Source organism: Peromyscus maniculatus, chromosome 19 (genome assembly GCF_049852395.1).
Source record: "Peromyscus maniculatus bairdii isolate BWxNUB_F1_BW_parent chromosome 19, HU_Pman_BW_mat_3.1, whole genome shotgun sequence".
Taxonomy (NCBI): Eukaryota; Metazoa; Chordata; class Mammalia; order Rodentia; family Cricetidae; genus Peromyscus; species Peromyscus maniculatus.
In genome coordinates, this window is record NC_134870.1 from 24,854,178 (window position 1) to 24,878,176 (window position 23,999).

The following is a 23,999-nucleotide window of genomic DNA, read 5'->3' on the forward strand; positions in this document are numbered from 1 at the left end:
GGAGCCAGTGAACAAAATGGCAATCTTTAAAAAAAAAAACAACAACCACCACCACTAAGACAAAGGCCACAAGTTTAAAACAAAGTGAAATCTAGGGCTGGCCAAGAGCACTTGTTCTTGCCAGAGGACCTAGATTCTGTTCCTAGCATCCACATGGTGGCTCATAACCTTCACAACTCCAGTTTCAGGGAATCTAATGACTCCTGACCTGAGCACCAGAGCCACTTACCTGGTGCAAACATATATTTGGGCAGAAGACAAACCTAAAATGAAATTAAAAAAAAAAAAAAAAAAAAAAGTAGCCACATTACGTAAAGCCTGTAGACATTTTTAACAGCTTTGAACAGGGTGTTTGTATAACATATGACTGCTGTGGAAAAAGGCTGAGATAGTATAGCAATCGATCTAAGATTAAATCTGGACTAATCCAACAAGATGATTCAGTGAGTAAAGGTTTTTGCTACCAACACTGATGATCTGAGTTCCATCCCTGGAAATCCACATGGTTGAGAGAATCAACTCCCATAAGGTGTGCTATGGCATGTACACACCCACAGACACAAATGCAAAACTTTTTTTTTTTTTTTAATTTAAGACTTAGGACAATCCAAGTGGTATCTTAGAAAGTACATGAATCTGTATGTACTTTGCTAACATTTTTTTACTAAAAAAGTTTGAGTTGAACAACCTGAAGTTTCAGCATTACCTTGCTGTAAAACTAAGCCTAGAAAGATTAGAGGAAGAGGGTCTAACCAAGCACTTTAGAAAGGGGGAAACATATGGTTTGCATTCCAACATGGGTATGAATCATTCAGCAACCTAAGGGGCTGCAACATAACATGGAAATTGGAATTCCTTGCTTCAGCTGAGGCCTTTACCTTCCGATCTTGGACTCAATCACCACTGGCTGTTTTGTCTACATCTTTTTTTTTTTTCTTTTTTTCCAGACAGGGTTTCTGTGTCGTTTTGGTACCTGTCTTGGCTCTCACTCTGTAGACCAGGCTGGCCTCAAACTCATCGAGATGCACCTGCCTCTGCCTCCTGGGTGCTGGGATTAAAGGTGTGCACCACCATTGCCCAGCCTTTTCCTTTTTTCTGTCTACATCTTAATGACAGTGAGTTGTGTGTGGGATTTGTTAATTCCTTACAGCATATCTAGCTGTATGTACTGTTATTTTTCTGTCTCGGAAACCCTAATATCCTCATCTCTATCTCAAAATGTTTGAAAGCTGATGGGTTTGGTGGTACAGGCCTTTAATCCCAGGACTCTACATAGACCCTGTCTCAAAAAATAAAGGGGTTTATATAGAAAAAGATCGACAGCACATACAGTTCTTCGCAGCACGACTGTTAGGGCTCAGCCGCCCATAGCTCCATGGGGTCAGCACTTGTGTACATAACTGCAGACACACAAGAAAAAAGTATACAAAGTGATCGTTCTCAGAAGGACAACTGTGAGAACACATCAAGGATGGGAAAGCAGAAAGGAAGAACTTTGGGCTCCTGTTCCAAGACTCAGAAACCAAAAATGAGGATGTAATACTAATGACACTGTTGCCTTTAAACCAACTGCAATTTTGTTAAAGCTGCAAACACCTTGCTCAGTATTTTTCCTAGACAGATGACCATGACAACTAGATTTGTTTGTGCCAGTCCTTTGAGACAGGGTCTCACTTTGTAGCCCTGGGTGTGCTTCTGCATCAGCATACATGCCAATATATTGTATTAGACCCTCCACATCTTCAGTGTGTCCACACTTTTAGCCAATGTTAGAAAGTCATTTTCATTTCTCCCTGCAAACTGATAGTGTAGTTACGGTCCTGAAGCTACTGACATTTACAAAGGAAATCAAGATGCTGTTGGAATTTTATTTAAAAAAAAAAAAAAAATCCAGAATGGATGAAAAGAACAATCATCAAGGATATAGGTGCCAGACATAGGCCAGCCAAGAGGAGCTAGAAACGTATGCTTTAGGACCACGAAGACTTCACTCTCTTGTATCTAAGTTATGGCTAACAGAGCTGTTATCCATTGACCTAGCTTCTGCACCTACAAATCATGGCACAGGTAGCTTAGTCTTACAAGGCCTCAGGTGAAGGACCAACCACGTTCACATAGGCCATTCTTTACAGCAGTACTCTTGGCCAACAAGGATCTACATATAGTCTCAATCAAGGTCCATGACAGACTACCTCCACTGGATGTGAAATGGGTTTTACACCTTGAAAACATGGCCACTTCAGCACAAACCAGATATACCTTAATAATGATTGGTACACAGCCCCATCCCACCCCTTCACATGCGGCTGAAAATAACAGGCTAGTGACAGAACAGTATGAACCTGCTACTGCTGAGTTATTCACCCATTAAATGAGTTAGCTAATTGTCACTAAACTTATATATTAAGGAAATTATATATAGAATACTGCAAAAACACAGTAAAAAGACTGAAGTTTGCCCCTTTTCTGCTCGGGAAGTCCCTTTACTCCCAAGCTTCATGGTATGTTGTACTTCTGGCTCCACAATGCACTGCCACTATTACTGTTTCTCCTCCTTCTGATCTTCCTTCTGTTCCCCGGTACCGGAACTTCCAGAACCTTCCCGCTCAGATGCCATCTGTTGAGAAAGTATTTGAGAATCACATTAGGCCTAATAGTTTGCTCTGTTCAACACACCTCATCCTGTATTTATCATTCTCTCCCCTGCCTTGCACACCATGGGACTCCTCTGCCTTTCCCTGTAACATGGACCAAAACAGCCCTCCAGCCCTTGTACCTTTTTATATGCCATCTCAAAGAGTTTCAATGATGCCTGCTGAAGTGAAGATGCTGCCTGTCGAATGTTTTCTCCTGTTTCACTGTCCTTTCGAGCAAGGAGTTCTCTCATTTTGGAAATCTCTTCCTTTAGCTTGTTGCACTGGAAAAGGCAAAACACAATAAAATAAAAATCCTTTTTCTAAATTCTGTCTCATTTCATGTAGTTTACTATTCAAATTTTTGCCCCCCCTACCTCTACCCTTTATTCGTATTTTTATTTTTTTTTTTTTTGGTTTTTCGAGACAGGTTTTCTCTGTGTAGCTTTGTGCCTTTCCTGGAGCTCACTTGGTAGCCCAGGCTGGCCTCGAACTCACAGAGATCCTCCTGGCTCTGCCTCCCGAGTGCTGGGATTAAAGGCGTGCGCCACCAACGCCCGGCTTATTCGTATTTTTAAAAAACTGAATCACTATCAAACCCAAAGAAAAACCAGCTTCAATGAATTGGTGAATATTCTCTTCAATTATTTTAAATAACTTACCTCATCAGCAGGTAACTGGTCCTTGAATTCTTCCATCTTGGTTTCTGTGTCATGAATAATTCCTTCAGCCATATTAACTGCTTCAACACGTTCCTTAGAAAAATTGTGAGTTTAATGTAACTGACTTTCCAATCACCAAGTTTCCTTAACTTCTATAGCAAGTGAGACAGTATAAGTTACTTGCCACACAGATAAACAGTAAAAAACGATAATGACTGTACTTAGAAGCACTCATGATAACCTGAGAAAGAGTTGACTTGGCTTTTTTTTTTTGGAGCTGAGGACTGAACCCAGGGCATTTCAAGCGCTCTACCACTGAGCTAAATCCCTAACCCCATTGACTTGGCCTTGTGACAGGAATTTTGACAGTGTAAGAGAACAATCCAAACCCAGTATGTGCCCTTAATCCCAGGTCCTAGGGAGGCTGAGAAACGATAAGGTTGTGGAATCATCCTGACTACATGGTGTATCTCATATTAAACAAATCATAAATTAAAGTAACAACAGGAGATGAGAAACTCAAGATCAGTGACCTGCCCATGGTCTATTGTCAGTTTTACCAAGTTCAGCAGAGATAATCACCTTCTTTCTCCGGTCTTCCTCAGCATATTTCTCTGCATTTTTGACCATATTTTCAATATCATCTTTGCTTAGTCCACCGGAAGACTGGATTACAACTGGAGTTAATGAAAAGAAAACTCTTTACTGCACTGAGCAGTAACAGTACACTGGGCATTGTGCACACCTTTAATCCCAACACTCAGGAAGCTGGCATCTGAGTTTAAGGCCAGCCATGGCTACAAAATAAGACCCAGACCCCAGTCATTCCCCCTGCTACCCCCTCCCAAAAAAACCCAACATTTAAGTAACTAATCTGAATAATTCAAATTATGAACATTAATCATTCATTGTCTTTTAAGTAAATTGTATAAAAAGATTAAGTAGTCAGCAATCCACAAGGTCAGGCTTGCCTGTTTGCCCTCTCCTAATGTTAACTTATAAAAATATAATTCAGAGATCTATCCCAGCATTGAAAAGGACTGCAGATCTCATTGTTTGAGGCCAGCCTTGTCTATGCAGCAAGGGCTGGAAGGGGATGGTTCAGTGCTTAAAAGCACTTGTTCTGGCAGAAGACCTGGGTTCAAGATTCCTAGCATCCATACAGCAGATCATAACTGTCCATAATTCCAGTCCCAGGGCATCAGACATGCATGAGGTACAAGAAATACATGCAAGCAAACCACCCATACACATAAACAAAGGCAGCTAGCTCCAACACCTGGAAACAGGGGCAGTGTGGTAGCAGTCTCCCTAAATAGGGTAGAAGAGGCATACAAACCGAGTATGTACTTCCCAATAACAGCCACCTTAGTTTTCCTTGATGGTAACTAAACCCAGGGCATCACATATGCTAGAAGGGACTCCACACCTGGACTAAGTCCTCAGCCTCATACCTCATTCATATAACTGGTAAATACTTACTCTGTTGCTCACGTCCTGTTCCTTTATCTTTGGCAGAAACATGTACGATCCCATTGGCATCAATGTCAAATGTAACTTCAATTTGAGGGACTCCACGAGGGGCTGGGGGAATTCCAATCTAAAATAAACATCCAGAGTGAGCTCCTTTCAGAGGCTCGTGTGCTCCCATTTCCAAACAGGACAACCAACCACTTGCTTCCTAAAACAAGTGCTGTCTTCACTTAATGTACAAACAACTTGAGATTTCAGGTGATATAGTTTTAGCACTTTCTGAAATCAACTGGGCTCAAGGCGTAAATAACTAATAGCTGTATGTGCCTAGAGTTGACAGTAAAGGAGCAAACTTCTCCAATGTAGCAGTGCTGACCCAAAACAGTTAGCTATCAAGTGTTTTTGAAACGAGTAATCATGCCACAACTAATTTCTGAGTTAGCACTGCTTCTGAATCTGAACATTTCCATGGCTTTTATAAATTTCAAGTATTGAAAGTATAAAGCACTTTCAGGTAAAAAGTGAATGTGGGGGGGGTTTCATAATTCACCTATGAAAACTGTTTTTTGAAAATAACAACAATATGGGCTGGGGAGATGACTCAGTGGTTAAGAGTACTGGCTGCTCTTCCAGAGGACCCAAGTTGAATTCCCAGCATCCACATGGCAGCCAACTGTCTGTAAGTCCAATTCCAGGGGATCTGACTTCTTCTAGCCTTAGAAGGTACTGTCTGTACTTGACGCACAGACATACACGCAAACAAAAACATCCATATGATAAGATAAAACCTTAGTAAAATAGTTAAAAAAAAAAAACAAAAAATGCCAGTATTCCTGTATGTCAGCAGTTTGGAGAGGTTAGAATACTGTCAGCTTTGCCAACTATAGGACCAAAAAGCATGGTATTCAGATTCAAAATACCTACCAAAGTAAACTGTCCTAGAAGTTTGTTGTCTCCAGCCATCTCTCGCTCTCCCTGACAGACTTTAATCTCTACCTGAGTTTGTCCATCAGCAGCGGTAGAAAATACCTAGGGAGGAAGAAAACCTTCTTAGTTGGTAATCTAATCTAATTATACAGAAGTGGGTAACCAGAGAAATTCACATTCTAATACTGGATGATTCCTAATGTATATTCCTCTCAGAACAAAGCCGCATACCTCTACAAAGGCAGGAATAGGACTAGTGTAAAAGGGCACACAGTGGCTATTGTTTCAGCTAAACAAGTATGTTGTACACAATGATGCTTTCAAGTTGAAGGCATCAAAACAAGGGTTTAAAATACTGGTTTGCTAGCCCAGGGAAACAGGATCAGAGACAGGTATCATGCGCTCAGTCATAAGATGTCATCACATACTTTTTTCAGAATGATGTGTTGACAAATACATACATCACTGCACAAATACCATTGACAGTTTGAGACATGGTCACACTACATGGTCTAAGCAGTTCTCAAACTCAATTTCCATATCTCAGCTTCCCCAGTGTTGGGATGACCCAATCCACAAGAAGTAATTTTTCATCTAAGACCATGTCATGTCCATATATTCCTGCTTGGTATTACACAATCCAGCCCCTATCACCCTGAAATCAAGCCTACCTAGTCCCATGTCTCTAGCCACCAGGCTTTTTATAATTTGCTTCTGATAATAGAATAATAATACAGAGATTTCATTAGCAAAACAAAACCCCAAAACATGGGGTTCTCAAGCCACCCACAGCAAGTGTGGATTTAGAGACAAAATTTTAAGAAGTTCATAAAGTGGCTACAAGCATATCATTCATAGAACTTTAAACTTCTGTTACGAGGGAGGACTGCTCTTACCTGGCTCTTTTTGGTTGGAATGGTGGTGTTCCTATTAATAAGTTTGGTAAAGACGCCTCCTAGAGTCTCAATGCCCAGAGAGAGGGGGGTGACATCTAGGAGCAACACATCGGTGACATCACCAGCCAACACACCTCCCTGAATGGCAGCTCCAATAGCTACAGCCTCATCAGGATTAACAGCTTTACTTGGGGCTCTGCCAAAAAGATCTTGCACCGTCTGCTGAACCTATACACCGAGGAGAGAGAACTTGTTAGCCACACCTGAGGCAACTGCTGGAGTGAGACAGAGCACTAAGATGCCATCACAATCAGATGGACTCAGATCCAAGAATGCGGACTTCTTGTTCATGTTTGACAACTTCGGAGTATCTCACTGTCCACTTAGAGAATCTGTGTTTGCTTCAATTATCTGGCTTCCCAGAGGACATTAATCATTTGAAACAGAAGGCACAAGGCAAGGGATTATAAAATACAGTCTAAGGCAGATCTCTGTGAGTTTGAGGCCAGCCTGGTTTAAAAACTGAGTTCCAGGACAGACAGGACTGTTTCACAGAGAAACCTTGTCTCAAAAAACAAAAACAAACAAACAAACAAAAGTCTACATATTCCAGATAATTAATTGAAGACCAATTTGAAGGATGTAGTAATATCAATTCTGTGGCTGATCTGAGGGATAGTTTTTGATCTATGTTTTAAAGCTAACACAAGTACACAACATCTTGGGATAATTTGTTAATATCAATGTATCCTCCGGACCAGAGTCCTAGGTCTAAATTTATTCTGTACCCATATTCCAATATCCCAGCATTTCAACAGAGAAACAAAACCACCCACCAACCACCACCAAAAGCAGTAACCACATCATTAACTTGGGCCCAAGATAATTCTATCCAGCTACCAAGGAGCAACTGCACCTTCAACGGTCTGTGCTCAGTCACTACTTCTCTACACACGTTTTCAGCATGATGTGTTCATAATGCATCATCGCACAAACCATTGTTGAAGAAACGCAAGTGGCCCCAAGTACTATGCTAGGAAGATGTGTCCAAAACATCTCCTCAAGAATGACTATCATCAAGGCTTGACAACATTATCTTTATAAGACTGGGCTTAAGATTCTCCCTGATATTCTTGCATCTTTTAATTAAAATAAACTAGCCAGGCGGTGGTGGCACACACCTTTAATCCCAGCACTCGGAAGGCAGAGATAGGTGATCTCTGTGAGTTCGAGGCCAGCCTGGGCTACAGAGTGAGTAGTTCAGGAATGGCTCCAAAGCTACACAGAGAAACCCTGTCTCAAAACAAACAAACAACAGAAAAAAAAAACAAAAAAAACAAAAAAAAAACAACCCACAAAACTAAAAAGGTTTCTTGGTGGGACAGAGTGTCACTCTAGCTGAGTCTTGCCTGGAACACCACCATCCTCCTGCCTCCTAGGTGCTGAGATTACAGGAGTAAGCCACTAACCCCAACTAAAAGCACTTTTTGATGAGGTTAGTCTCATCCCCTTTCAAGTAACCAGGTAGAATGGATCATACTCATGTCCACACACAACATAAACTATCTGCCAAGAATGCATTATGTACTGACTTTTTCTTTTTTCCCTATAAGGAATACCATGAGTACATACCTTGGGCATCCTCGTCATGCCACCAACCAGAATCACTTCTCCTATGTCACTCTTGCTGACTTCTGCATCCTGCATAGCTTTCTGGCATGGAGCAATAGTCCTCTTGATCAGATCTGTGACAATGCCTTCAAACTGAGCTCGAGTCAGCTTCATATTCAAATGCTTGGGTCCAGAAGCATCCATTGTAAGATACGGCAAGTTGATGTCAGTCTACACAGAAAATATTTAACTACAAGTCAGTAGGGAGACTAATCTTAATACTCCAATTAAGGTCAAGACCATACCCTAGGGTAAGATGTAGAGAGCACAGAGTCAGCCTCACTAAATTCCTAAGATGCAGGGGAAATATACTGAAATCTACTTTAATGGGGGCAGGGGGGTGTCTCTACATATTAATAATGAAGACTGGGGCAGACAAGCTTAAGAAATTATCATTTGACAGATGTGTCGTGGCAAAAAAGATCTTTAAGAAACACACTGTGGCTGGGAGGTGGTGGCACACACCTTTAATTGCAGCACCCAGGAGGCAGAGGCAGATGGGATCTCTGAGTTAGAGGCAAGCCTGGTCAACAGAGCGAGTTCCAGGACATCCACAGCCGTTACACAGAGAAACCACACACACACACACACACACACACACACACACACACACACACACACACACAGAGAGAGAGAGAGAGACAGAGACAGACAGACAGAGACAGAGAGAGAAACCAACAAAAAAAAAAGCGAGAAAGAAAGAAAAAGATAAAAGAGGTCCATACTGTGTGGGGGATTGTCTTTCACACTGAGTTTTAAGAATTACCCCGGCCGGGCAGTAATTTGGCGCACGTCTTTAATCCCAGCACTCGGGAGGCAGAGCCAGGCGGATCTCTGTGAGTTTGAGGCCATCCTGGGCTACCAGGAAAGGCGCAAAGCTACACAGAGAAACCCTGTCTCGGAAAACCAAAACCAAAACCAAAAAAAAAAAAAAAAAGAATTACCCCATGTAGTTAAGAGTGCTTGCTGTTCTGGCAGAGGACTTGAGTTGAATTCCTAGCACCTATGTGGGGTAGCTAACTAACTGCCCATACTTCCAGTTTTGGGGAATCTGATACTCTGTTCTAGCTTCCATTGGTACTTGCACTCACCTCTCCCTATACATTTAAAAAAAAAAAGAAGAAGAAAGAAAGAAATTCCATGTGCATAAATAAAAATGTTCTTTATCACCAGGTGATAACTGTGCATGCCTTTGATCCCAGCACTTGGAAGGCAGAGGCAGGTGGATCTCTGATGAGAATTCGAGTCTGGCCTGGTCTACAGAGCAAGTTCTAGGACAGCCAGGACTGTTACAGAGAGAAACCCTAAGCGGCAGGAAATGATGAGAAATCAGAAACAAGAGGAATGTTCTCCATCACCTCTTAACATATGCAGACCAAGTTCTAGGAAATTAGTGTTACAGATGATCTTAGAAAAACCAGGACCAATGTACACTGGACATGTTGGTACTGCCTGCAACCTAAGCCCTCAGGAAATTATACATTCAATCATCTTCAGCTATAGTGAATTCAAGGCCAGTCTAAGCTTCAAGAGACCTTGACTGAAGACATCTGACTTGACCATTACATCCATAGAGAACAAGTAATAACTAATATCCAATAAATTCCAAATCCCATAGCTTGGGGTGCTATGTGTGTAATCAAGCATATTTAAATTCAATATGGTAAACATATTATATACTTATATAAAAATATCTTAATAAAATTTACCTAGTTAGTATTATGCTCCTGTCAATGGCCAATTGCTGTGGATTATAACACTAATTGGCCAGTGGCCAGGCAGGAAATACTGGTGGGACAAGGAGAGAAGAATTCTGGGAAGTGGAAGGCTGAGTGTCAGAGACACTGCCAGCCACCGCCATGACAAGCAGCATGTGAAGATGCCTGTAAGCCATGAACCACATGGCAAGGTAGAAATGGATTAATTTAAGCTATAAGAACAGTTAGCAAGAAGCCTGCCATGGCCATATAGTTTGTAAGCAATATAAGTCTCTGTGTTTACTTGGTTGGGTCTGAGCAGCTGTGGGACTGGTGGGTGACAGATTTGTCCTGACTGTGGGGTAGGCAGGAAAACTCCAGCTACAGCCAATAAAATAGTTGGCCTAAGAGAAACTTGAGTCTTTTTTTTTTTTTTTGGTTTTTCAAGACAAAGTTTCTCTGTTTAGTCCTTGCTGTCCTCAAATTCAGAGACAGGCTCAAAACTATCCTATCCTTAACATGCTGGATGCTACCACCTTCACCTTTAAGTAGTTTTAAGTAGTTTTCCTAAGCATTTATGTATGCATTGATCTAGTAAACCTCACAATTCTAAGAGGAAGTTACCACTCAGCCTCACTTGCAGGTTAAGAAAAGAAGTGAAACAATTAATTTAAAACCACACAGCTAAGAACCTTAGGAGTGGGGCTGGAGAGATCCCTCAGTGGTTAAGAACACAAACTGCTTCAAGGCAGGTGTGGTGGCGCACGGTTTTAATCCCAGCACTTGGGAGGCAGAGGCAAGCAGATTCCCAAGGCTGTCAGCCTGGTCTACAGAGTGAGTTCTAGGAAAGCCAGGGCGACACAAAGAAAACAAAACAAACACTGGCTGCATTTGCAGAAGACCAGAGTTTAATTCCCAGCACCCACATGGCAGCTCACAACCACCTATAACTCTAGTCGCAGCTCTGACACCCTCTTCTGACCTCTGCAGGCACCAGGCATGTATGTAGCACAGACATACATGAAAGCAGGTAAAACACCCATACACATAAAATGAAATAAATAAATAATAATAATAATAATAATAATAATAATAATATCTTCTGTAGACCAGACTTGGCTTTGAACTCAGCGATCTGCCTGCCTCTGCCTTCCAAGTGCTAGGACTAAAGCATGTGTCACCACAGCCTGGCTGATGTTAATTTTCATCTTCCAAAGTAAACTATTAATTAAGTCTGCTGAGATGCTCCTAAACTTTACAGATTTACAATCACAGGTGTACACTGACTTTGCTAAATATACCTTGCTAAAGTGCTAAAGGCTATAAAATATCCCTCAGTAAGATACAGCCACATAAAAGTAGCCAACATCTTCTCCTGGTATCAAATTCTAAGATTTATATGTTTCTCTTTACTGGCAATTTCACATCCTCTAAACCACAACCCTAAAAGTTATTTATTAAGTCACACAAGTTGTCACTCAGCAGGGAAAATGATATCAATATCCATGATGATTATGTACAACTTTGTAACTACTCACAGCCACTTACAACATTGAAGGTTTGGGAGCTAGGGCACAACTCAAAAAGGTAGATTATGTATACAGCACTCAGGTTCAACAAGTTAGTTAGCAACAACCACTTACCCAACAGCTACCATAGCCTCCTTCTGGTAATCTAACAACCTAAAGCAGTCACAGGATTAGACCATTCAAGTTCTACCCTGGTGAGCCTGCAACCTAGATTTTTACACTAGTCTACTTGGTGGTTAAGATAGGGAAGCTTCACCTCTCGGGACTGAGGTCAACAAGCACACAACTCAGAGGTGGAGCAAACCTGTCCTTCAAAGGGAAACTTGCCTTCACATGAGAGGCAGATTTTTCTTTACAGCTCACTTTCTAAAATGGTGATTCAATTTATTAAATGACAGAGAACTAGCAATTCATATAATTCACAATGTAGTACAATCATGTGAAAACATTAATTTTCAAGTTAATAATTCTAATTCGCCACACTGTTTTTATTAATGCCTTGCCTTTTTTGGAGGGATGATGAGATCTCTATCGATCAGGCTAGTTCAAATCCAGGACCTTCCTTGCTTAATTCCTGGGATTAGGGGCATCACCATGGATTTTTCATCAATGCTTTGAGGGTGGGGGATATAGAGCACGGGGCTAGCAAATGCTGAGACCCTGGGATCAATCACTAGCCCCAATGAAATAAAACCCATTTTTTCCTTTTTTTGAGACAGAGTCATACCACATAGCACAAGCTGGCTAGAACCCACTATGGACCCAGGCTTGCTCTGGTAATACTCTAGCCTCAACTACACCAGGCTTTCCTTTTCTCATCGTGAGGATGTAACTCCAAAGACTTTATCCATGTGAGCTAAGTCCTCTACCACCGAGCTACCATCTCCTGTTCTAGAAATCCTCATCTTATTGGATGTGGTGATGCATGCCTTTAATCCCAGCATTAAGGAGGCAGAGACAGGCAGAACTCTGAGTTTGAGGGGCTATACAGTAAAGTCCAAAAAATAAAAAGAAAACCCCCAGTTCTAACTTAAAATATCCAATTTTGTTCAAATCAGACCTATAAGCTCTTATTAAAAATGTTTAGCTCAGGGGCTAGAGAGATAGCTCAGCGGTTGAGCACTTGCTGTTCTTCCAGAGGACCCAGGTTCAATTCCCAGCACCCACATGGCAGCTCACCACTGTAACTCTAGTCCCAGGGGATCTGACACCTGCATACAGACATGAATGCAGGCCAAAACACCAATGCACATAAAATTAAATTAAAAAATGCTTTTCTCAGGGCAGGAGAGATGACTCAGTGGTTAAGAGCACTGGCTGCTCTTCCAGAGAACCTAGGTTCAATCCCCAAACTCAACATGGCAGTTCGAGGATCTAAGACTCTGTTACAGCCTCTGCAGGAACCAAGCACACATGTACTACAGATATACATGCAGGAAAAGACCCACATGCAAAAAATCTACCTCATTCATGAAAAAGAACTGATCATCACATTGTTCTCTGGCTCAAGATTTTTAGCAAACAGAAAACTGTACAGAGGCTACACTGACAATAGGTAAATTAGAATATACCATTCAAATAAGCTTAGGCTAAAATACCCACCAAAACGGTTTGGATTTGTCCATGACTCACCTGCACAGATGAGGAGAGTTCACACTTAGCCTTCTCAGCAGCTTCCCGAACTCTCTGAAGTGCCATGTTGTCTTTGGTCAAATCAACCCCTGTCTACAAAATAGGATTCACGAGACAGTTAATAGAGAAATGGCAATGATACAGAAGATACTTTGTTTGCTTATGAAGGGACCATCCCTTTATAATAAAAAGGAACACAAATCATGAGGCTTTATGGGCTAGGGGATAGAATTGGGTGGAGATAGTACACTCCTTTAATCCCAGCAATTTCAAGGCAGAGGCAGGTGGATCTCTGTGAATTATAGTTCAGCCTGGTGTAGAGTTTCAGGACAACCTAGACTACACAGAGAAACCCTATCTTGAAAAACCAAACACACAAACACCCCCCCCCCCAAATTACCACCTGAAAAATAACCTAGTATGAATCAGTTTTCTGATCTACCATTAATAAACTGAACTCCCATCAACTCTTCCAAGCTCAAGGTCTCTTAATTCAGAGTTCCTAAAATTCTTCTCTAATACTGTAACCAATATACTTCTTTTGTTCCCAATCTAGGGCGTTATATGTAACTAACATGGTTCAGTTTACCCATGAACATGAATGTAATTAGTTACCTTAGCGCAAAAAAACTATTCAGAAAGCAAAAGAACAATCTGAACAAAAAATTCTGAACCTCCCCCACAAAAGCCTACACATTAACCACAATGGTAACTAACCTCTCTCTTGAACTCCTTGACAATGTGCCGTAACAATGCTTGGTCAAAGTCTTCACCTCCTAAGAAAGTGTCCCCATTGGTGGATTTCACCTCAAAAACTCCTTTCTGAATTTCCAGGATAGAAATGTCAAAGGTCCCACCACCTAAATCATACACAGCAATGCTAGAAAGGAAAGAAAAGCCAAAACAAATAATTTTTAAAGCCTTAAGAAACAAAACCTACTACAAAGGAATGAATTCAATAACCAAAGATTAATTTAGAAATATTTAATAATTTTGAAATCTAGCAACCCTAAATGATATGTCTGTTAACATATGCATTGGTAACAAAGAAACGACTAAAATTAATAACATACAAACCATGATTCCCAAAGTATTTATCAACACCCATAACAACAAAATTAAAATTGTCAAGGGTCCCCACAGTAAAATGGTCTTGAAAGAATGAAAAACAGACCATACATACAAATATGGAGAGAATAAGTACATTTTTAATGCATTTCTATGAAATGGAAATAATATAGGATAAATCTTATAGCTTTTATAACTTGGTTCACAATTCAGGTTAACACACAGCACAAGCTTAGTGGTGGTATCGCACAGCCTTGATCCCAGCACTCAGGAGGCAGAGGAAGGAGGATCTGAGTTCAGAGCCAGCCTGGTGTACAGAGTTCCAGAACAGGCAGGGATACCAGCAAAACCCTATCTTGAAAAACAAACAAAAAATTTACAGCACAAAGGCTGGCAAGATGTCTTTTTATCAGGTAAAGATCCTTGGCTCCAAGCCTGATTCAATCCCAGGAACCTACATGAAGGAGAGAATTAGTTCCTCCCAGTTGTCCTCTGACCTCCACATTCACACTGTTAGGAACATGCCCCACCACACACGAGGGGATGGGCTGGAGTGAGCTCAGCAGTTAGAAGCACAAACTGCTCTTCCAGAGGACCAGTTGATTACCAGTACCAACACACCAGGTAGCCATATCCACCAGTAATGTAAGCTCCAGAATCTGACACCTCTGAAGGTGTGTGCAATAACATGTATAGACCCACAGAAACACATTTGTAATTGAAAATAAGAGAATTTTTTTAGCCTCACAGTGGTGGCACACGCCTTTAACCCAGCACTCGGAAGGCAGAGGCAGGTGGGTCTCTGTGAGTTCAAGGCCAGCCTGGTCTACAGAGCGAGATCCAGGACAGGCACCAAAACTACAGAGAAACCTTGTCTCGGAAAAACAAAACAAAACCAAACAAAAAAGTAATCTTTAGAAAGGGTGAGGGCACTTGCTGCCAAGCCTGACCCAAGACTCATTTTGGAAAAAGGCAAAAGCCAGCTCACACATTTTATCTTCTGACGTCCACATGCATGGCATGGCATGGCATGGCACATTGCACCCACACAAACTTTAAAAATGTAGTAAAAATTACATAAAAACCCGTAATTCAGGTAAGAATATTTACTTTATTAACTTACACTTTATCTTCAGACTTGTCCAGACCATAGGCCAGAGCAGCAGCTGTAGGTTCATTAATCACTCGAAGCACATTTAGCCCAGATATCTGGCCAGCATCTTTAGTGGCCTAGGGAAAGTAGAAATAAATGTATCTTTCCATCCTTTAACTTTGGCACCTTTTTTCCCCCAGGCAAAAAAGAGGTATAATTAACTTTACCTGTCGTTGTGAGTCATTGAAATAAGCAGGGACAGTGATCACAGCATTTTTTGCTGTGTGACCCAAGTAATTTTCTGGAAAAGAATGAATTAAAATTCAATTGTGGCACTAGTCAGAAAAAAATAAGCATCAAAATTACCAATGAAGCCTAATATTCCATCTCTCATCCTTTTGTGGAGTAGCAGACAATATTTACCTCCTCTGTAGCCTAACATGGAGACAGACCATGTAGAAGACACTGAGCACTGTACTGTATGTACCCTGTACTCTGGCACCAGAGAGGCAGCAGGAGGAAGATGAGTTCAAGGCTGTCATGGGTTACACAGTTCAAGCCTACAATCTTGGCATTGGGAAAGCTGAGGTAGGAAGACCACAAGTTTGAGGCCAGCCTTGGCTACAAAATTAGTGCAAAGACAGCCTAGACTACAGTATGAAATTTAATCTCAAAAACAAATCACCCTAACCACTGTTAGCATTTCAGAGGCTACAACTGTAGTATCAGACGCTCAAGGCAGCCTGGGATGCGGTCACCAGCAACCCATTCCCAAATGTTAGGAGGCCTAGGAAGTATTTTTGTGTAACTCAGCAGCAGAGGTGGGATAGGCTGGAAATTCCAAATTACCTTAGCATTTCAGTCAAGATTTATCAACATCGAATGACCTTTAGACTGAAGTTTAACGTGTAGCTTTCTGTACTTTAACAAACACTACACTGCCCCCTACTGAAAAAGGGACAGCAGCAATCATTAGGGAAATTCAACTCAATCTGCAGATTAAAAGTCCCAAAGCTTTGCCATTCCTAGCCTTTCTGTGCAGAGCTTCTGACCCCATAAGCTACAGCGCATGAATCTATAAACTCAGAGGACACTGCACTTCCAGTTTCCCAGAATGAACTACATCTACTCACCCGCAGTCTCTTTCATCTTCATCAACACAAAGGCTCCAATCTGACTTGGAGAATAGAGTTTTCCATGAGCCTCAACCCAGGCATCACCATTAGAGGCACGAACAATTTTAAAGGGAACATTCTTACTGAAAGACAAAAAGAACTGTCTAAGAAAACTGGCTGGGCGGTGGTGTCGCACGACTTTCATACCAGCATTCATGAGGCAGAGGCAGGCAATTTCTGAGTTTGAGGCCAGCCTGGTCTACAGAGTGAGAGCTCCAGGATGACCAGGGATACAAAGATAAACCCCAGAGGAGGTGGGAAGAGAAGACTTGACTGGCAATGAGACTTACCACAGCAAGGCCATCATATATCTACCCATTTCAAATTATTAAAAAAAAAAAAAAAAGATGGCCAACAAATGATAATTTCTAGAGACCTTTTTATTAAAAAATCTTTTTAATTACTAATATAAGCCTGATGATTTTTGTTATTGTTTCAAAAATTGTCTTGGCAGTTCTGTTTGAAAATGACAAAGTATTCACATGCATGACACACAAAAAACAAAGCATGCTCACATTAAAAATCTGTACACAGCCAGGCTTGGTGGGGCACACTTTTAATCCCAGCAATCAGAAGGCAGAAGCAGGTGAATCTCTGTGAGTTTGAGGCCAGCCTGGGCTACAGAGTGAGTTCCAGGACAGCCAGAACTATAGAGAAACCCTGTCTCCAAAAACCAAAAATAAATAAATCAAATAAGATAAAAAAAAAAAAAAAAAGAAAAAGAAACAAACAGACACACACACAAAAAAACCCCAAACAAACAAAAAAACTAGGCCAGTGAGATGTCTCAGCAAGTCAAGGCTCACATTGCCAAGCCTAATGACCTGCTCTTCAACACCCAGGACCTACATGGTAGAAGAACAGAATCCTGCAAGGTGTACTCTGACCTCCACCTCCACTAATGTGAGGTAGGATGAACACACCCACAAACAAAATGTTAATAAATAAAAGCTTAGCCAAGCAGTGGTGGTGGTGCACGCCTTTAATCCCAGCACTCGGGGAGGCAGAGGCAGGTGGATCTCTGAGGTCAAGGACAGCCAGGTCTACAGGCTGAGTTCCAGGACAGCCAAGGCTCACAGAGAAACCCTGTCACAAGCAAATAGTAATAATAATAATAATAGAAAGCAAAGGACTATGCATACACACATGTAAATAACTTAAGGATGCACAATATAAAATATGCCGTTACCAGCCTTACGTAACTGATGACGACAAACATCGTTCAGGAATGTCTCACAAACCTTAATGTATCTTAACCTAATCTGTGAAAGCACAAATGGGCTTTTAAAAACTGTTTACTCTTCTGGTGGAGATGCGAATTTCTCCCAGAATAATAATAAAAGGTGACTAAGGTGTTCATAGGACCTCGATCAAAGCATTCTGTTGTTTTTCTTATTACTCACGTGTCTTTCTGTACTTCAGGGTCATCATAGCGACGTCCAATTAGACGCTTAGTAGCATAAAATGTATTGTTTGGGTTTGTGACAGCCTGTCGCTTTGCTGGCATGCCAACAAGTCGTTCTCCATCTGCTGTAAAGGCAACAACAGAAGGGGTAGTTCTGGCACCTTCGGCATTCTCCAGGACCTAAAATTCCCAAAGATAATGATTGAGATACTAGTCATCACGGGCATCTTCATAGCAGTGATTTAAGATACGACCACAACTCAAATCATAAAACAAATGCTGAAAGGACAACACACTAAATTGGCATGTTTTACTGCTGGGAATGCTACAGAATATCAATTCAAATGTACAGAAGTCTATGGCCATACCACCTTGAATATGCCTAATCTTGTTAAATGTATGTGGAAGCTGAAGTTTCAGAAAATAGGGGAAGAAGGATAAGCAGCATAAATCAGGACTAAGGGCGGGCTTCTCTTTTAGTACCAAACAAGTCAGACTCCTCTAAATAGCCCAAACTGTTTCAGACGAGGGCATAGGAAAAGAAGACGCACGAAGGGCCAAGAATGAGCAGACACAACTGTAGACTTCCAGATGCTCTAAGTCTTGACAGCTCAAAGGAAAAGGTCTGTGTGTCCTGAGGGGCTCCAACAACCTCCACATTAACACAGACACCTAAGCCTTGCGTGAATCCAAACAGCAGGACACTTCGAGTCCTCTAATGGCACCATCACCTCCACCTCTAGGAATCCCATTTCCATCCTATTCTGGGAAGTTGTAGTCATTCCATTATCAATAGCCAAAGGTTAATTCCTAAGCCTAAAATAAATAAATAAAATAAGAGCAACTTTAAAGTGTAAATTAGATGTCTGGAGTAGAAGCTAATAACTGATGCTAGCACTGAATAATCTACATTTGAGGCCAGCCTAGGATATACAGGGTCTGAGGAGAAAAACCAGCACAAAACTGAATTAAGCATCCTTTTTTTTGGGGGGGGGGGGTGTGCTTTTTCAGATCGGAGTTCTCTGTGTAGCCCAGGCTGGCCCCAAACTCAGAGATTCCCCTGCCTAAACGTGTGTACCGCCATGCCTGGCTCGAATTCAGCATTCCTAAGCAGCTAATGCCAGACTGGAGACCTAATGACCGCAGGCTTCCAGGTTTTTCCAGACTCACCTTTGCTTGTTTGCCCTCCATAACTGCCACACAGGAGTTGGTAGTGCCCAAGTCAATACCAACAACGGCACCCTTAATTGCCTCTGATCTGTAAGAAATTTAAATACTACAGTTATCTCAACAATAGTCTCCAACATAAGAGGAAGAACTGTGTTTTATGCTGGTGTTGTTAACAATGGCACATTTCAGGGGCTGAGAGATGGCTCAGATGTTAAGAGCACCATCTACTCTTCCAGGACCTGGGTTCAATTCCCAACACCCACACAGCAGCTCCACAATTGTCTATAACTCCAGTTCCAGGGGACCTGGCACCCTCATACATGTTGGCAAAACATCAATGCACATAAAACAAAAAATTATTAAGAAAGTGGCACATTTCATAAACTACAAATACAAATAAAGTTATATGGAGAAAATTATTAACAAAATGTACAGATCACAGCCTGGGATTCAATTAATATGTATTTTCTCTCAAAGAAACTGAAGTTATACTTACGCATAATCCCTTCTTGAAACAAATCTAAAAGCTTCATGACTAAGGCCATTCCAGCCATCCTGAAGGGGGAAAAAAATTGCATCAGCCATTAACTACACCAGTAAACTTGGGCTTTTTCCAATTACTACTCTGACAAACACATGCAAGCGTTAAGATTAAGCAGTAGCCTGTATAAAGCACACAATGAGGACACCTTAGTATGTAATATATACAGGTATATAGCTACATATCTATCACATACCTCCAAGTTTTCCCGATAGGCAAACATAAAATTGTCTTAAATTACCAAAAAAAAAAAAAAAGAAAAGAAAAAGAAAGAAAGAAAGACCCAGCCAGGAGGAGGTGGTGGTGCATGCCTTTAATCCCAGCACCCAGGAGGCAGAGGAAGGCAGATCTGTAAGTTTAAGGCCAGTGTGGTCTACAGAGCCCCAGGACAGCCAGAGCTACATTGAAACCCTGTCTCAAAAAAACCTAGAATAAAAAAAAAAATTACATTGCAATAGAGACTTTTTCAACTTTGACACTATTGATCTTGTACCAATATTTGCTAAGCATGGAATGCTTACAAGCAACTCGGGCCTTTACCAACAAGAAACCATATATATGAAGTGGCCCTCAAAGTCACGACAACCTGGAAGCTAGGGACGCGCCTCCGCCCCTGGGGTGGGGAGGACAACTGCTGGAGAAGACCTGATTAAGGAAATGCTATTCAAGAAATTCAAAATTATTTTACAGTTTCGGGGCCTGGTGGCAAACACCTTTAATTCCAACACTTGAAAGTCAGAGGCAGGCCTGGCCTAGCTAAGTTCCAGGTCAACCAGGGCACAGTGAGACCCTGTCTCACAATAAGTAAACTCACAGCCTGTGCCCCTGATTACGTGTGCACTCCAAGGCACTGGAGACCCTGCCCAACAACTACTTGGGAGAGCTACAAGTCTCATCCTCCAAAGACGTACTTTTTCTTACTTCAGATCAAGATCTGAAACCCTTTTCCTGTTCTATTACAATCCACAAGTACATCGAAGAAAAAAAAAAAAAAAAAAGGCTCTAAGGTTGGAGCCAGGCGTGGTGGTCCACACCTTCAGTCTCAGCACTCGGGAGGCAGAGACGGACGGGCGGGTCTCTGCGGAGTCTACGGAGTCAGTTCCCAGGCAGCCAGGCCTCCGAAGACACCCTGCCTCCAAAAATAAGAATAAGTAAAAAATAAAAATAAAAAGAGAGTTGGGACTGTCCTGCGGCTCTTAAGGCAGCAGACCCCAGCGCGTAGTTCTGCCTTCCGACCGACGGCATCCAAGGCGCCACATGCTGGCTCTGGAGGACCGCTACCTCGCGAACCGGTGCGGTGAAGACTCCAGAACGCCAGGCATTGTGACTCAGCAGAGCCCGGGGGGCAAAGCCCTCGCCGGGGCCGGCAGCGCTGGCCACCGCAGGGCCGTTACCTTGCTTCGCTCTCGATTTCTCCTAGAGTCTGACCCCGAAGGGCAAGGCCTGCCGCCCTCGCTCACGCCCGGGCCCCGAGCCCCTTCCGGGAGGCATGGCAGTTCCTCACCTGGTGACGGGCGGCCGCGGGGCTCCGGGAGGCGGCGGTGCCCACGAGACGCGCGGCCGCGGCCCTGCTGGCGCTGATCATGGCGGCGGGACGGAAGGAGTACGAGGGCAGAGACCAGACGACACCCGACAGGCCCGGAGCTGCGCGGCTCGGCGGCGGCTACGCTTCTGGAAGCCTCCAACCACGTGGGGTGGGGGTGGGCGGGGGCTGGCCGCGGCAGCCCGGAGGCCCCGCTCTTCCGCCGAGGCGCCCAGCGCAGTCGCCTGACCAGAGACCGCCCGGCCGCGGCTCCCGGGACCGGAGCTCGCCGCGAGCACGCCCATCGGCACGATGCTCGAAAAGCCCCTGTCCTCTTCTCACGGCTCCCGCGGCTGTGGGGGCAGAGGGAAGGGAGGCGGAGAAGAGGAACCCACACGGGCAAATGCTTCAGACAGCCCCGGTCCTTCGCGGCAGGAAAGACTCAAGGTCACACGGGATAAGTTACGAAAGGATTACAGTCGCCTTGCGTCAGTTGCGCGGGAGGCGGAGCCTCCTGCGCCTGCGTCCTGGGCGCCCGGCGGAGGCCCTGGAGCGCATGCGTGAGGGGCGTGGAGGAAACGGGTTAGGGACGGAAACCGTGGCCTCTATTGGATGCCCCGGTGCACGCGAGTCGGCCCCAGAGTCCCCGGGGGGCGCGAGCTCGGGCGCCTGGAACTTTCTCCTCGGGCCTCCCCTGGCCGCGGACGCCATCTTGTCCCGGGGCTTTGTCAAGGGCGCCTTTGTTCCCGCGCTGACCGTTCGTTCGCAGCGTGAAGCACGCTCACGCGGGGACGGGCACCCCTTACACCAATCTGTGCTGCACGGGGCGGCAGCGGGGTCGGGCATCCAGCCCTCGTGGCAGCAGCATCCGCTGCACGCCGCTTTGAGCCCCTGGAGGCTGTCTGTCCTGGGGACGGTGAGGAGCCAACTGCGCGAGCTTCTGCTCCTTCCTCCCCCGCCCCGGTTTGCTGGGCACACGGGTGCCCCTGCGCCTCTTTAAACCTCGCTCTGGCCGCCAGGTGCCCTGGTGTCAGTTACCGCCGTGTGACTTTTCGACGGGGTCCGCGGTGGAGGGGGTGGGGGAAGGACAGGGTTGCTCTGGGTGGCCCTGGCTGCCCCGACCTCGCTCTCTAGACTTGCTTGGCCTTGAACTTGCGGAGATGCAGTCTCTACCTCCAGTGTGCTGGAATTAAAGGCTTGTGCCACCCCACCCAACCCTACACCACGTACTTTGTATCCTTAGGTGTCCCCAAACTCAGTGTTACACTACCTGACCCTCGCAAATGCCTGGATTACACAGGTCAGGTATATCTAGCCAGATAGAGACTTTTAAGGGGAAAGAATTGAACAAATCTTGTGTCAGGTTTTCTCAGGGGCGGTAAACAACAGTTCAGTGATTTAAAGACAGTGAAGCTGAACTTGGTTTGGGAGGTAAGCAGTTTGAAGTCGATAGGAAACAGCTGGGTGGGAAGGGGTTACACACGCCTGTAATGCCAGCACTTGGGAAATGGAAGTAGGAAGGCAAGAAAGTCATCCTTGACTTCATCACAAGTTCCAGGCCAGCAAAAGCTACATGAGACTGCCTCCAAAAAAAAAAAAAAAGTAAAAGTGGTCATAGAAGGGACTCTGTGGTAGGCATGGCTCTGGCAGGCCTTGCCCTTCTCCCCAATTCCCTCTGCCTTGTTAAAAACCGTTAGATTACATTCCTGAATCTAGCCCCCAAGGTCCGTTCCCTTATTTGGCCAAACACCCTTCCACCCCCACCCCAAGGCTACCAAGGTTCACCTAGCAAAGTCCTGAAGTCCAGCAAACAAAATCCCCCTTTGGCTCACCTAATTAACATGTCCAATTAAAATTAAACACCTCATCCTAACACGGGGTTTCCCCTTGTAACTTTATAATCTGCCATTTTCCTATGTGTCACACCTGTTTCCTCTTATCCAAAGGCCGTCCTTTGTCCCTCCTGGACAAATATACCTGCTCCCTTCCCCTCCTTCCCTTCCCCTTCCCCTCCTTCCCTTCCCCTTCCCCTCCTTCCCTTCCCCTTCCCCTCCTTCCCTTCCCCTTCCCTCCTTCCCTCCCCCTTCCCTCCTTCCCTTCCCCTTCCCCCTCCTCTTATCCTGTGTCCATCTCTTATTCCCTACCCTGTCCCTCTGAGGCAAATCTCCTTTGTGCTGAGAACTTGGTCTTGGGGTCCTGAGCCGATACTTTTCTTTGCGGTCATCAATATGACAAATTGTGAGGAAAGTGTGGGTAAATTAGGAGGTAAAGAAAATACAGTTTACATTATGAAAAGGATGAAAGTGAAGTTAAAATATCTGGGCATGGTGGTATAAGCCTCCAGCACTTGAGAGGAGATAGAAGCCTAAGAATCAGAAGTTCAAAGGTCATCTTTGGCTACATGAGTTGGAAGCCAGCTTGATGACTATATGATTCTGTGGCCCTGTTTCAAAATCTAAAAATTGAAAAGGTCAAACATAACAATTAGTCATAGATAACACAGTTTCTTTAAAGGCCTGGTGTGGTGATACAAGCTTGTAATCTATCCCAGCAGTATGGAGGCTAAAGTAGGATCTGAGTCTTAACACAGAGATCTGAGTTTAACACAGATACATAGTAAGACCCTATCTCAAGTAAAAGGATTGGTTGGTAGAGTGCTTGCCTAGAATGTATGAAAGTTGTGGGTTCAATCTTCATCACTCAATAATCAGGTGTGGTGGCACACACTTCATCCCAGCACTCCGGAGACTGAAGCAGAACCAGCGTTATAAATTCAAGGCCAGCCTGGGATGTATTTCTAGTCCCAGGCTAAACAGAAGACTGTCTCAAATCAAAAGGAGCTTCTCACCCTTCTTTGTAAAATTACAGTCACTATATCCTTATTAGTAGATCTAACACTTAAAAA

At 43.5% G+C, this 23,999-nt stretch overlaps 1 protein-coding gene and 2 non-coding genes across 4 annotated transcripts; all 3 read right to left on the reverse strand.

The window, feature by feature from the left end:
- Window positions 1-1,848: 1,848 nt before the first annotated feature.
- Hspa9 (heat shock protein family A (Hsp70) member 9) lies at window positions 1,849-23,567 on the reverse strand. Of its 2 annotated transcripts, XM_076554968.1 has the most exons (18): window positions 23,239-23,567; window positions 21,077-21,447; window positions 19,528-19,586; window positions 19,032-19,119; window positions 17,860-18,041; window positions 16,415-16,539; window positions 15,509-15,582; window positions 15,312-15,418; window positions 13,838-14,000; window positions 13,121-13,213; window positions 8,224-8,433; window positions 6,592-6,819; window positions 5,693-5,797; window positions 4,778-4,895; window positions 3,878-3,972; window positions 3,296-3,388; window positions 2,777-2,917; window positions 1,849-2,617 (listed from the first exon to the last, which is right to left on the reverse strand). In XM_076554968.1, the coding sequence occupies exons 2-18, from the start codon at window positions 21,155-21,157 to the stop codon at window positions 2,540-2,542; spliced, it is 2,040 nt and encodes a 679-aa protein (XP_076411083.1). In that variant the 5' UTR covers window positions 21,158-21,447; window positions 23,239-23,567; the 3' UTR covers window positions 1,849-2,539. The 2 variants fall into 2 exon arrangements, with proteins under 2 accessions (XP_076411083.1, XP_042120274.2); XM_042264340.2 differs by lacking the exon at window positions 23,239-23,567 and having other exon boundaries at window positions 21,077-21,710.
- LOC121824218 (small nucleolar RNA SNORD63) lies at window positions 6,094-6,166 on the reverse strand. Its single transcript, XR_006066032.2, has one exon. It is a non-coding gene; the product is annotated as a small nucleolar RNA SNORD63 (small nucleolar RNA).
- LOC121824219 (small nucleolar RNA SNORD63) lies at window positions 7,519-7,583 on the reverse strand. The gene has a single exon (XR_006066033.2). It is a non-coding gene; the product is annotated as a small nucleolar RNA SNORD63 (small nucleolar RNA).
- Window positions 23,568-23,999: the final 432 nt, after the last annotated feature.